Source organism: Anolis carolinensis, chromosome 2, assembly GCF_035594765.1.
Source record: "Anolis carolinensis isolate JA03-04 chromosome 2, rAnoCar3.1.pri, whole genome shotgun sequence".
NCBI classification, from domain to species: domain Eukaryota; kingdom Metazoa; phylum Chordata; class Lepidosauria; order Squamata; family Dactyloidae; genus Anolis; species Anolis carolinensis.
The window spans coordinates 35,492,114-35,505,824 of NC_085842.1; the positions used below are offsets into that span (position 1 = coordinate 35,492,114).

General features: G+C 38.5%; 1 protein-coding gene across 2 annotated transcripts in view; it reads left to right on the plus strand.

The window, feature by feature from the left end:
- The window catches only part of prkar2a (protein kinase cAMP-dependent type II regulatory subunit alpha), a 111,270-nt gene extending 104,961 nt beyond the window's left edge, over window positions 1-6,309 (plus strand). For both annotated transcript variants that reach the window (XM_008105436.3, XM_062969634.1), the window contains exon 11: window positions 2,386-6,309. In XM_008105436.3, coding sequence (XP_008103643.1) covers window positions 2,386-2,519 — 134 coding nt within the window. In that variant the 3' untranslated portion in view covers window positions 2,520-6,309. The remainder of the gene's footprint in view (window positions 1-2,385) is intronic.
- Window positions 6,310-13,711: the final 7,402 nt, after the last annotated feature.

Below are 13,711 nucleotides of genomic sequence, written 5' to 3' on the forward strand. Positions count from 1 at the left end.
CTTTTGTTTGTTCATTTACTCCTTTCTCTTCCACCCTGGATATATACAGACTAGAATGTATACCGGTAGTTATTTTTTATTGTTTGATTAGAATATTATCTGCCTTCATACCAGAGTACAGATCTTACAAATAAACTTTCTTGAAAGTTTTAGTGACATGTAAGTGGGCCATAAGCTACTGAGGTATGAAAACCAAGTCTTTCATTGTTAAAATAATAGCACTTCCGGTTGCTACCTCTTGGAGAAGTACATTAATATCACAACAAGCTCCCTTTGCCATCTCTAAAGTGCCTAAATTAAAAAAAAAAACCCAAAGTACTTCAATTTAACACTTCAAAACTTCCATAGAACAGTGCTACTGAAAATGAGTTTCCTAAAAGAAGAAAGTTATAGTTGGTAGACACAACTATGTTACAGGTGCCCAAAGCTAATAGAAAAAAAGCCAATTCTGTACATTAAATGCTTGAGAGCAGGGCTTTTAAAACGTTTTCTACTTGTGACCACTTTTTTTCCTGAGAATATTGTATATGACCCTGGGTATATATGTATAAAACATAGATATATAAATAAAACATTTCCTGATCATAAATTATAAAGTGATTTATTTTAAAACAATTATTTGACATACATATAATTTTACTATTTATTAAAGATTAAAGCAAATTTGCATACTAATGCGATGGATGTACTTGTTTATTTTTATATAAAGAATTAAATATTGGCTGAATATCTAATACTGCAGGATGGAGAGCATCTTCAACATTTTTCATGCCATTCTGGCATGCTTTGGTTTGTAGCTTCAAATGGCAAAATATACTCTGTTGACTATCCTTTTTTCTCCTGGCTTCATGTAAATGTCTAAAGCAGCCTCTAGGTTTCAAGGTGCAGGTTATCACCTACAAAGCCCTAAACGGTTTGGGACCCACCTACCTTAGAGACCGCATCTCCCCCTATGAACTCGCACGTTCTCTTCGCTCGTCGGGGGAGGCCCTTCTCTCGCTCCCACCACCCTCGCAGTCGCGGTTGGTGGGGATGAGAGAGCGGGCCTTCTCCGTCGTGGCCCCCCGGCTTTGGAACTCGCTTCCTAGAGAGATCAGGCAGGCCCCTACCCTCCTCTCCTTCCGAAGGAGCTTAAAAACCTGGCTCTTCCAAAGGGCCTTTGACACTTAATTTGTTGTTGGACTGATCTATCTGCCCATTTTATAATAGCCCCATTCTTGAGGTGTTGCCAATGTTATTTTGCACTTTATTGTCCATTTCAACTGTGAAATTACCTTCCCCATTTCAGCACATTCTCTGGGTTCTATGAATTAGTCTCCTGTTTTAATATTGTATGCTTCATGTCAATTTTAACGATTGTTTTACTGATATTGATGTTTTTACTGGTATAATTGTTTTATTGCTGTGTTATTGATATTTGATTGTTTTATCGGGCTAGGCCCCATGTAAGCCACCCCGAGTCCCTTCGGGGAGATGGGGCGGGGTATAAAAATAAAGTTGTTGTTGTTGTTGTTGTTGTTGTTGTTATTATTATTATTATTATTATTATTATTATTATTAGGTGGCAAGCTGAAAAAAAGGCATAGCTTGCCACCTGGTAGCATTCGAAAATGGTTGATCATAATTCTATTGTGATGGTTTATAGCTGCACCAGTGCCAACTGGCTTGAACTGGTTTTGCCTCTGGTGGTGGATAATATGTTTTAAATCCAGCAACAATTTTAACTTTGTGTTATTCTATTGTGTTATTGCTATATCATTCTGTTGGGTCTTTTGATATTGTCATTGTGTATTATGTTTTTATTTTTGCTTTGGTTTTTATATTATGGTTTATTTTCTGTTAGGCTGTTAGGGTTTTTTTAATACTATCATTCATGTATTATATTGTAATTCTGTGTTCTGCACTGTGTTTTTACTTCCTGTAAGCTGTCCCGAGTCCTGGGGTGAGGGTGGGATATAAATAAAGCTTGTTGTCATTATTATTTATTATTATTAGACATTTACTTGAATCCAGGAGAAAAAGGAGCATATTCTGGAGCAACCAAGCATATTCTGCCACTTTAAGATTAGTCAAGGGACTACAAATGGGATCACAAATCACACTTTAAGAAGCTTTGCACTAGAGTACACAAAACCTATTTGGAAAGAGCCCTCTGAATAAACTAGTTACTACCTGTCCTCTGGGGTCCAGTTCTTAGCCCTGCTTCTAGTGCTGCAGGCAAGACCAATAACTTGGGAGCTATTCCTGCAGCCTTACTTTTAACATTCCCATGGACAAGGTTTCCCATGTTCCTTTTTCCCTTGTTTTGTTGCCCCTTGAAAGGGACTAGAGTGTTTCTTTTGAAGTCAGTATTGATCCTTTCCTATCTTTTGTGTTTCTCTTCAGTTATGGATGTGCAAGCATTTGAGCGGCTACTTGGCCCCTGCATGGACATTATGAAGAGGAATATAACACATTATGAGGAGCAGCTGGTGGCATTGTTTGGTTCGAGCATGGACCTGACAAATCCAGGCAATTAGGCACAGAATACCTAAGTGCCTTCTCAGTTCAAGATACAGAGAAGTCTCCTAATAGCAACAAAGCAGCATCACACAAATGAAAAAAAGGACACTACGGGACAGTGGCTGTTGGTGTCTTCTTGGGCATTTTTTAGAAACCTTCATAGGTCTCAGCAAAGCTGGATGGGTCAAGGCTTACCCCAGATCTCCACTTTGCTGCTGAAATTTCATTATTAGACCTAGCTTACTGCTGAGTCTCTTAGACCTCTTTTCTTATTGCTTGGTTCAGGATGGCATGTCTCTCCAACAATTCAAGTGCCTGATACAAAAGATGTGGAGCCCTGTATTGGTTGTTCTTGCTTTTTAAAAACAAAGAGGAAAGAAAGGACTTTGTAATCAGTGATTTTGGATAGCAGGTGGCTCTTCCTTCCCTCAGGGACAGCCACCTCCTTAACAATGACTTCATTTTGACACTGAATTTCCTGACTAGAGTATCAGAATCGGCTTGTAATAATAATGATGATGATAAGTTGAAATAGTTGGTAATGTCAAAGGGGATGGGAAGGCTTCAAATCTAGAAGTAGCTAGGTCTGAGCTTTTCCTGCCACCTACTGGACTTGGCAAGCACTGCAATGCTGAATGCTTAAAGTCTCAAGGGACCTTTAAGTGAGTACTGAAGCAAAATATCAAATTATGAGCAGTATATGTAACAGTAAACAGAATGTTTTTTTTTTTACATTTTAGATTGCAGTGAATTTGAATAGGCCATGGGGTTTGATGGCCCAAGAGTTCCAGTTGTATTGTCCTTTTTGTGTTTCTTAAATTGGACTGATTTTGTGGCCTGACGGAAACAATAGAACATAATGCAAATTCCTGCACATAGGGATTCTTTATACTCCTAGATTTTGCATGACCCTTGGCAGAATGAGTTTTAATGCTCTTCTTTTTAAAGAAAAGAGTTGATTTTTTGGGTATCTTAATATTTATGTACTAAAGTGGGCTCCCTTCAACTAATATTTTACAACATTCTAACACAAGTCTATACTTTCTAATTGCCAAGTCTCTTTGCTAAATCTCTTGTGAAAATTAGCAGCATTTTACTTCAAAATGAATGTTTTTATAAAAAAAATCTAAAATGGAAATCTTTCATTTACACGCCAGGCAATTGAAACATCTGAAGCAGTAACTCTGTACTCAGATCCATTCAGTTTCTTTTCATTTAAAATGCCTTCTAGATCCGCATTTTTTTTAGAAAATTGTTTCTATAGTTCTTCATACTCAAGATAATATCTTGATTAAATTTTATGCAAGCATTATGTCTGAATGAATTGGACCTTAGCAGTGGTCTTTTCATAGCATTAGCAAAAACATTATTCAAACGATAAGATCCTAAATTGATAAGTAGTAATGTGACTTGCCTGTTTCATTATTAGTTTTTCTAAGCATGTTAAGACCATGTCTGGTTTGGAAATAGATTTCTTTACTTTACTTTCATTACTTGCGGTTTTTCATCTGATGGGATCGCAATTTTTAAAAAAAAAAAAAATCATGATAGCTCTGCCCTCTAAACATGAAATAATTCTACCCTTTCTGAATTTATTCTTATTGGCTTTGTCAAAGGCCCTGCTCACTGATTGGCTCCTAGCCAGTAACCATTTTCCAACGTGCTACAAATGTCTCTGTTCATAGTTTAAGACTTAATTGTTAATACATTGCTGAATCAGGGAATGATAATAATTGTCCTTTTTTGTAAATGAATACCACTGGAAATAATGTTCAAGCCTTGGTGGTCACATCCTGGCTTTCTTTCCCTAGTATCTCAATTTCAGCCATATGTTAGGAGACAGATTTATTACAGACTTGAAAGCCCAGAAACAAACACACTCCACTCATCATGATATTTTGCACCAAAGATATTGTTTTTATTGTACATTTCTTTGTTTATGTAAGCTTTTTTTTTTTTTGAAGTTGTGCTTCTACAAGCTTGTAGAGCTGGTACAAGTTAAAGCTGTTCTTGAGATCCTTTTTTAAAACTTGGTTAAAATTTCATCTGAACCACAAAAGTTAATTCTGCATCCACAATGGCCAGCTAGCAGAGGTTTTCCCCCTCAAGTCCTTCATCGGACCCTGCTCCTGGAGGGTTTGGTGTCTTTTGGGTGCAGTTTCATATCTGATTGCCCAGTGCTTAAAGTATGGCATCTTCTTTCCCTGGCAAGACTCGAGCAACGCATGCATTGGCCAGGGAGACATGCGCAGAACTGAAAGCAGATGCGTAAAATGGTTGGAGTTATGTTAGTTGCTACAGATTTAGGGAGAATTCCTGCTCGAGATAATGTTCTGTTCTATCCTAAAAGTGGGCCATTGAAAGGCTGAATTGCACAACCCCAAATTGGGCATATTTTTTCAATCTGTACAAACTCTTTATTATGTATCTGTGTGTATGGATGATGAACTGGTTATATGAATCACTTTATCATGAGCACAATTCAGTGGCATTCCTGTAATAATTAGTGTGAAAGTTCTACTTGTACATTCAAGTCAGGACAGATAGTTTTTTTTTTCAGCTACAGTTAAATAGGCCAATTTGTGGTTGTGTGGATTGCTCCTCACATGGAAGAGATCAGCACTGATTTTTAAAACATACAGACTTTGTCAAAGTATAAGATGATTTGGTATACTGTTGTATAAAATTATTTTTGTGTGCAAAATTTAGAATGGAAACTAGTTAGAGCAGTCTTGTACACACAAACTATTTCAGCTCAGTTTTCTGGGTCCCTTGGCTTCATTAATTCCCTATGGCTTGTATGAACAGCTCTCAAGAATTTTCTTTCTACTCTTCGTGTCTCTCTTTGTTAAGAGGAAATGAAATCTGCCATAAGCTTGCCTATGTTCAATGGAAATGTCTAGCTTTAATAAGAGAACTCAGCAGCAAAGTGGCTAATGAGTGATTTAAAAAATGTGTGTCATTTCTGAGGTTGCCAGGAAGCGCTTACAGTGTCCTGATATTACTATATTTCTATTAATGTCACAGCACAAGTTTTTACAAAATGTATGAAACACAATGTCTATGAAAAGAAAATCAGCAAGAAAGTTTTGTGAAGGAAAGCAGGACAACCCTTTCTCGTTTTTGACATATAATTGTAAACTGGTTTTGCCAGAAAAAGAAAAATCCCAACGTTTCTGAGTCTCTCTCCCCCTATCTTATCCTTTGCTATGAGTACAACTGCTGAATGAGTTGCTCCAAACTCATGAGTTGCTGAATGAGTTGCTCCAAACAGGTACTTCATTGAAGAGGCCTTCTCTGTGGGTTCTCCCCGGGCAGGCTGTTGGGCTGCACCGAAGCTTGATCACCGAGGGAAAAAAAAGTGGCCCCTTAACTCTGAGGAGCATGACACAGATTTGCTGAGCCTAACTAAAACGTAATCTATGTGCTATGAATACTTCCCTCTAGTCACAAACATCATTTTAATTTTGCGTAAAGATGCTACCTCAAGGCTCCAAGTGCTTTAAATGTGTCTTGCCTGTGAGAATTCCACAAGTTGGTTCCAGCAATTAGTTCTGTTGCATAAAGTATGTGAGATGTTCTCTTTTAAAAAATCTGTTGGGGAGGGGCTCATTTTAACTCACCTTTTGACTAGTATTTAATTTCATCCCCTTAACAAGTGTGGATAGATTTGTAGAGGAGAGCAGTTCTTGCCCATATTGGGGAGAGAACATCTACCATATAAGATGCTGGTCTTGGTCTGATCTGGGGTTTGATTTCACTTCCAACTAATAAAAACTGACATGCCATTGCCAAGCCTTGATTATAGACTTGTGTATGTGTGTGAGTGTGTTTTTTAATCCTATTTCAGAAAATGCAGGTTTTTCCGTCCTTACAGGTCACAAGACATGGTGGCTTTTAAGTGAGAACTGAGAACACTGAAAAACAGCTCTATGTGATGCAAGAATGTTACTGCTTCCAATGTGAAGGACGAGAAGCCAGAAAAAGAGCACAGCACCCTGAATGATGGCCCTGACATTTTCAGTTTAAAACATTCCGGCAGGTCATAGGAACTGCATTTGCCTGCCTAAAACCTTCAGAATTACTGCTAGTCAGGATAGTATTGGGCTAGATAGGCAAATCTATCCTGAGTTAATATGGTTTCCTATAGTCCTGCATAGTCCAGTCTTTCTGAAGCCAGACCAGTTCAAAATGCAGGTGGAAATGATACAGTTGAATGGTCCTCTATATCAGAATCCTTGCACATAGGTAATTGGCGTGTTGGGGGGAGAAAGGACATATTTTGGAATGTATCCTTTAGCCTGAAACTTCTAACCTCAAGAAGCCTGAATATGGCCAAACTTATATGTGTCACTAGAAACCTTCTGAGTAAAACCTCCCACCTGGGAGCAATTCTGTTCCCCTCCTGCTGCTGTTCTTCAAGTCTTGTGCTGCTTTCTTCTGTTACTTTATTTATTTGTTGAGAGTTTGGATTTGCCCCCCACCCCTAAGGAATTTCCAAAATGTGTAGTTAGAATAAATATTTCAGCAACTTATACCTGCTGCTGAGTTGAGGTTACCTAGTGGCAGGATTTCATCCCCCACCTCCAAAAAAGTTAACTGACATTTTAGAGGATAAATTAGGTGAATCATGATCATTTTCTGACATGCTAAAATTTACTCCCATTCTTCTTACATAGTTTTTATGGACTAAAGTGCTCTTCATCAGATATTTGAAGAATTCTCCCAAATTAACAGGTATATTTACACATGATGTAGAAAAAGCAGATATATCCACCAGGCCAGAGAGAAATGTGATGCAACAAATGCATATTTTGACAATTATATTAAAGTTTAAGTGTCTGTTAAGTCATCAAAAGGTAGTGTTGATAACACACATGTCCAGACATTTGTGTACTGATAACAGTATGATAATAAACTAGTTGTCTTAGTTCATAAAACCAAACTCCTGATGAGTTGCAATTTGGCATTTCTCCTTGGAGTTTCCCTTTGAAATTCCCCCTTTCAAGCATATCCAGTTAAAGGCCAGTACTGGAGTCTCCTCGGAGGCCAAAATGTTACACAAACAGTGAGGCAGTCCAGATTCTGAACACATGCTGTCACTGCGAGATTGTTTTTAAACCATGGTAGATCCTTTTATTTATTTGTTTTCAAAGTTCTGCCACAGCTTCCCAGACAGATTACATCAGCATTTTAAAAGCACAATAAATAAATACAACCCAAAGCAGATTAGAGAAGGCAGCTGTAACTGACATTACCTCTATTTGGCCATGTCTCCACATGACATTACAACATAGCTTAGAGCTTTTAAAATTCCTTTCTGGTCTGTTCAGTGTCTCATGTTGTATCATGGAGAGAGCCATTGCCACCATGCCATGGCCAACCACGTTTTATGCCAGTAAATACAAAATTAGTTATTTTATTCCCCAAATACCCCACCTTTTTCCCAGTATAGGACCAAAGGTGGCTTACAAGAAATTGAAACAAAGTACAGTTTAAAACCGCTCGTTAGTACTAAAGTTTAAAATAATTCTATTACATGAAAAAAGTTGAAAGTACATTTAAAAATAATAAAACATAGCACACTCCATTAAAAGCTCTTCTGCCACAGGTATTCAGAATCAAAGTTCTGACTAAATTTTTTTTTAAATGTAGCTGTGGGTAGGAGAATCGGGAAGATTCCACAGTCTTGGAACAACCCCATGTGAAGGCTATCTTACCAAACATGATGAGAAGGTGAAAAAGCATTTTGTAGATACAAAACATTCATCCAGGCTTATGCAGACTTACAAGTCCTTCTTTGTGTAAATGGGAAATGCAAAGCATTCTGGGTGGAAGGAATTCGGGGGTCAGGTTGTCCATTCTTGGTACTTTTATTCCAGGCTAACAATGAAAAGGAAATATTGGCTCAGTAATATATCCTAACAAGATTGTGAAAGGGTTTTGTTTTTTTGGGAAATCCAAGTGTTTTTTTTCCCCCCTCACCCACCTTACGGTTCACAAAATGCCAAGCTGGGTTTGGATTCAATTCTCTGGACAGTATATATTTGTGTACACAGGTTGAGCATCTCTTATCTGGAATTCAAAAAGCTTGAGATATTCCAAAACCAATACTGTCCTCATGGGTGACTGAGATAGCAACATCTTTTGCCATCAGATGGTTCCTTGTACACACAATTGGTTTCATGTACAAAGTTATTAACATTTCTTTCAGGTTATGCATATGTGTATATGACTGAGTTGGGTCTTGCTGAATGGCAAAGGGTTGAACTAGATAGCCCACGTGATCTCTTCCAGTTTTATGATTATGTACATTTCAGTGTTTAGACTTGGGTCCTGTCTCCAGAATATCTCATTATATGTAAATACAGGAACCCCAACCCCCTCGAATTAAAAAAAATCCAAAACACTTTCCATTATAAGCATTTTGGATAAAGGATGTTCAACCTGTATCCATGTCATGCAAATTGTATTTGGTCAGGAGTTCCGAAAATAGCTTCCATTTCATGACCTAGTTCCAGATCATCATTTCTATCAGCTAGGTACAAATGTGCATTAGACCATTCCTTATTATTATTATCAGTTATAAAGCCATAAGTAATGAAGTTATCAGACATAATGCAGCGTGGAAGAAGAAGGTGTGCTGGAGAAAAGGGAAATAGCTGCTTAGGACAGAGACAAATACTCACTTGTTTATTTCTTCTTGAATGTCTGCTGTTGATCCTTGCCCAATGTAAGTGCTCTGTGTTGGTGGTCTAAGCAGATCATTTGTTGGTAGAGAGAAGAAATATAATGAAAGGGCATTAAAAGTGCCAACATGATACTGACGTTTGAATGTTGCATTCCCCCCATCTCTCTAAGTTTGTCTGCCTGCCTCACTCATTCACACACAGTTATCGGCATGGTTAGGATATGTCCTCATGACCAAGAGTCCACCTGTATTGCGATGGAAGGAAGGAAAGGTTATATTTTATAATTCATTTTGGAGGAAGTGCAGCGATGGGACCAAGAACCCTGTGATATCTGAGTGAAGCTTGCACTAGTTTGAATCCTGTGCTTTTAACTAGAGAAATCCACATGAGTAAAAGTAGTATCGGCACAAATTAGCTTCCGCCAAGGATGGGGACATAGTTTGGAGGGGAGAGGGGAATGGGAACCCCTGTCCACTACAGAAACATCACTCCTTGCTCCACCTCAAATAAGTTTTGTTATTTTTTTCTGAAATGTAGAGCCAGAGTGGTTGTGAAATCACTCCTGGCACAACTGAAAGTGATATTGCATCACGTCTGGTCCTTGCCCTCTTCATAGTTGCCGTCTCTGTTCAAGACCTAACATTTGAAGCAAAAGTCTTCAACATGGGAATAATTTATGCAAGTATACTGTAATGCAGTAACTAGCAGATTCTGGCTATGAATGGCAGGCAGCCTGGTGAAATCGAAAAGTCCCCAAAATTCAGTGCCCAGCTCTTAATAAAGTGGTCCTTTGGTATTGTCTAGGGTTGGTTCCCGGAACTGCCGTGGATACAAAAAATTATGGTTGCTACAGTCCTATAACATAACATGGCATAGTAATGGTAGGTCATGAAATGGAAAATAAAGATTTACTTTTTGGATTTTTAAGTTGCAGATAGTTGAATCTGGGTTCAGAATCTTTGGATACAGGGATCCAATGTAGTGTTCAATGTAGTGTTCTAGCCCTTTCAACAGCTTTGGACGTTAGGTCAGTACTAATATCCTCCCTTACTGATCCTTAGAAGAACTAAGGGTCAACAAGAGTGGTTTGTTAAGAACTTCCAGGCTTGGATTTCATCATTCCTGTGCTGAAGGTCAGGGGTTCGAATCCGGGAAGCAGGTGAGGTCCCGTTGTTAGCCCCAGCTTCCAACCTAGCAGTTCGAAAACAGCCAAATGTGAGTAGAGCAATAGGTACCACTCCAGGGGGAAGGTAACGGCACTCAATGCATTCATGCCAGGCACATGACCTCAGAGGCATCTACGGACAATCCTGGCTCTTCAGCTTAGATGAGCACCAACCCCCAGAGTCTGACACAACTAGACTTAGTATCAAGCGGAAACATTTACCTTTTCTTATATCTGGCCACTGTGTTATATATCTTTTGTCCCATGTTTATCCTACTGAGAATTTTTAGTATATTATTTTAAGATATTTTAAATTTTATTTTTTTAAATGGAGCAAATATTAGTCACTTCAACATCTATAAAGATGTGTATTTGACTTTAACCATGCTCGTTAACAAAGGGACTTACCTGCCCTCACTCTCTGCCCTGAAACAAAATAAAAATGACAATTTAATTAGTGATCGCTTCCACATGATAACTTTAAATGAATTCTATGAAAGTGTTTAAATATCAATGCAAAAGCTTTTGTACCGAAATGTGAGGGTACACATTATATCTTGCAGGAAGTGGCAATTTATTTATTTTGCTTTGTTTTATTGTTTTTGTATGTGGCCTTTCTCCAAGAGTGGACTGCAAAGCAGCTTCCAAAGCAATTAAAAATCCACAATAATATTTTAAAAACAATCAAAAGCAGATAAAATAGTATTAAAGCATTTCAATACATATTCATAGTTTTATCACTTGCTTGAATTGGAATGTTTGATATTAATTGACTTTCAAGTCCTGCCATAATGTGTATTCATCATATTGGCCAACACACATTTTGGTGCCTCAAATGTTAGACCTGTTTCTGGGTCTATTTGTTCTGCTGATTCCAAAAATTGCACCAGTTTCCCCCTATCCGCTCCAGTTTTTGAGATACAGAACATATGTCATCTACCAATCACTTTCTACTTGCCAATATAAATCATAACCATATCTAAGAAACTAGAGCTGATCCAGTCTATCCAATGCAATTTTCTGAATCATTGCCCAAATAACCCCAGGAACAGGCCTAAAACTCAAGACACCATAAATCTTTTGTTGTTGGGCTGTGCTTGTCAACAGAAGCATTTTTAACCTTTTAACTTCAAGTGTCATTCCACCCTTGTATTTGAGAAAGGGATGATACCTCTGATATGGTATATGCTTTGATACATGTGAGCTTTGAAATCCTTTGTATTTATAAATTGCATTTTAAATTAAGACTAAGATTTATTTAGCCACCATGTCTCATCAGTCAACTAAGATTATTCAATTGCCATGTCCCATCAATAGGAAACAATATCTTACCGGTCTTCGCACTCTGGAGGGCCTGGAAAATAAGTTTGATATAATGTGAATGAGTAGTGGGGAAGTAATCCATTAAGGTCCTACGATAGTCCGTTGAGCTACCAAACAACAGGTTTAGGGATTGTGCAGCTCTCAAGAAATGGTTGAGACGCAAGTCCCAGCAGCCCGCAATTTGTAAGATCGAAGCAGGCCTGTTGATGACTGGAGCTCTGATTCATAGTCACCATAATTTGAAGCCAACTGGACGGCAAATAACAAGAACCAATGGCATTTTACACGCCCTCCTCCCTTTATATGTATGAAAACCAATGTATGTGGTCTATTATGTCTCAGCCTCTATTTCATTTTCATCATGCTGTTCTGCCCTTGTTTTTGAACCAGCTTCAACAGGTTAAGCAACTGCTTGGCTGTGTAGGAGTTTTGATCCAGTACAGTTCAACCTGTCTTTTGCCTCCATTCCTAGGTTATTATCAGTACAGGAAACATAACTATGCGGCTTAACAAATGCACACCTGTGCATTATCTATCAAAGGTTTTTTTTTAAAAAAAAAAAAGTTATTGTCTCAGTACTGGTTCAGTGGTGCCTAGTAAACTTTTTGTCTACCTTATAGTTTCAGAGAGCCATCATGATGTAGTGCAGTGGTTCTCAACCTGTGGGTCCCCAAATGTTTTGGCCTCCAACTCCCAGAAATCTTAACAGCTGGTAAGCTGGCTGGGATTTCTGGGAGTTGTAGGCCAAAACACCTGAGGACCCACAGGTTGAGAACCACTATGTAGTGGCTTGAGTGTTGGACTAGGACACTGCAAGACCAGGGTTTTAATCCCCACTTGGCCCTGGAAACCCACTGGGTGAACTTTGGGCAAGTCACGCCCTCTCAGACTCAGAGGAAAACATGGCAATCCACTTCTGAACAAATTCTGCCAAGAAAAACCCATGATAGGGTTACCTTAGAGTTCATTGTAAATCAGAAATGATTTGAAGGTACACAACAACAGCAACTTCAGAAGAAACTAGAGCACCAATTGGCTAATATCTTGCAAGTTCCTCTATCCAGAATTGAAGATTTCATCACATCCAAAATGTGACAAGAAGTTTCAACAATACCACCTTTTTTTCATGAATTGTTCCCTTTCTTGCACTCTCATGATGTCCTCCTTGAACTGTGGTGTACAGAACTGGACACAGTATCCCAGTAAGATCTGACCAGAGCACTACTACATCCCTTGATCTAGATACTATATACTCCTGTTGACACAGCCCAGAATTGCAGTGGTTGTTTTTTTTTTTTTTTACTACTCCATCATACTGTTGTCTCATGCTTAGTCAGTGGTCTTGTCAGTTCCTGGTCTTTGTGTCCTACACCTTCCAGGAACTGACAGGTCTATTAAGACCTGTAGAGCAGTGATTCTCAACCAGTGGGTCCCCAGGTGTTTTGGCCTACAACTCCCAGAAATCCCAGCCAGTTTACCAGCTGTTAGGATTTATGGGAGTTCTAGGCGAAAACATCTGGGGACCCACAGGTTGAGAACCATTGCTCTAGAACCTTTTCACATGTACTGCTTTTAGTCCAAGTGTTACAAAGCTTATAATGGCAGATTTCATTATTCTTGCCTTGATGTACTTTACACTTATCCCTGTAGAAATTATTTTTTTTTGTTTTGACGAACTATCCAATTTATCAAGGCCTTTTGACTTCTTTTCTTCCAGAATTTTAGTTACACTCTGCTTTGGTGATTTCTGAAAATTGGATAAGCATGTTTTTTAAATCATTTGCATCATTTATAAATTTGTTGAATAGCACCGGGGCCAGGAAAGAACCCTATGGCATCTTAACAGTCACTTTTCCCCAGGATGAAGAGCAAACATTGCTGACCAGTCTCTACGCTTGGTCTGTCCATCAATTACAGATATACCAGACTGCAACACTGTCTTCTAGACAGCAGGATACCAACATCTGAAAGAATATTATGGGGAACATTCTCACAAGCTTTATTGCTAATCCTCTTTTGTTCTATTACT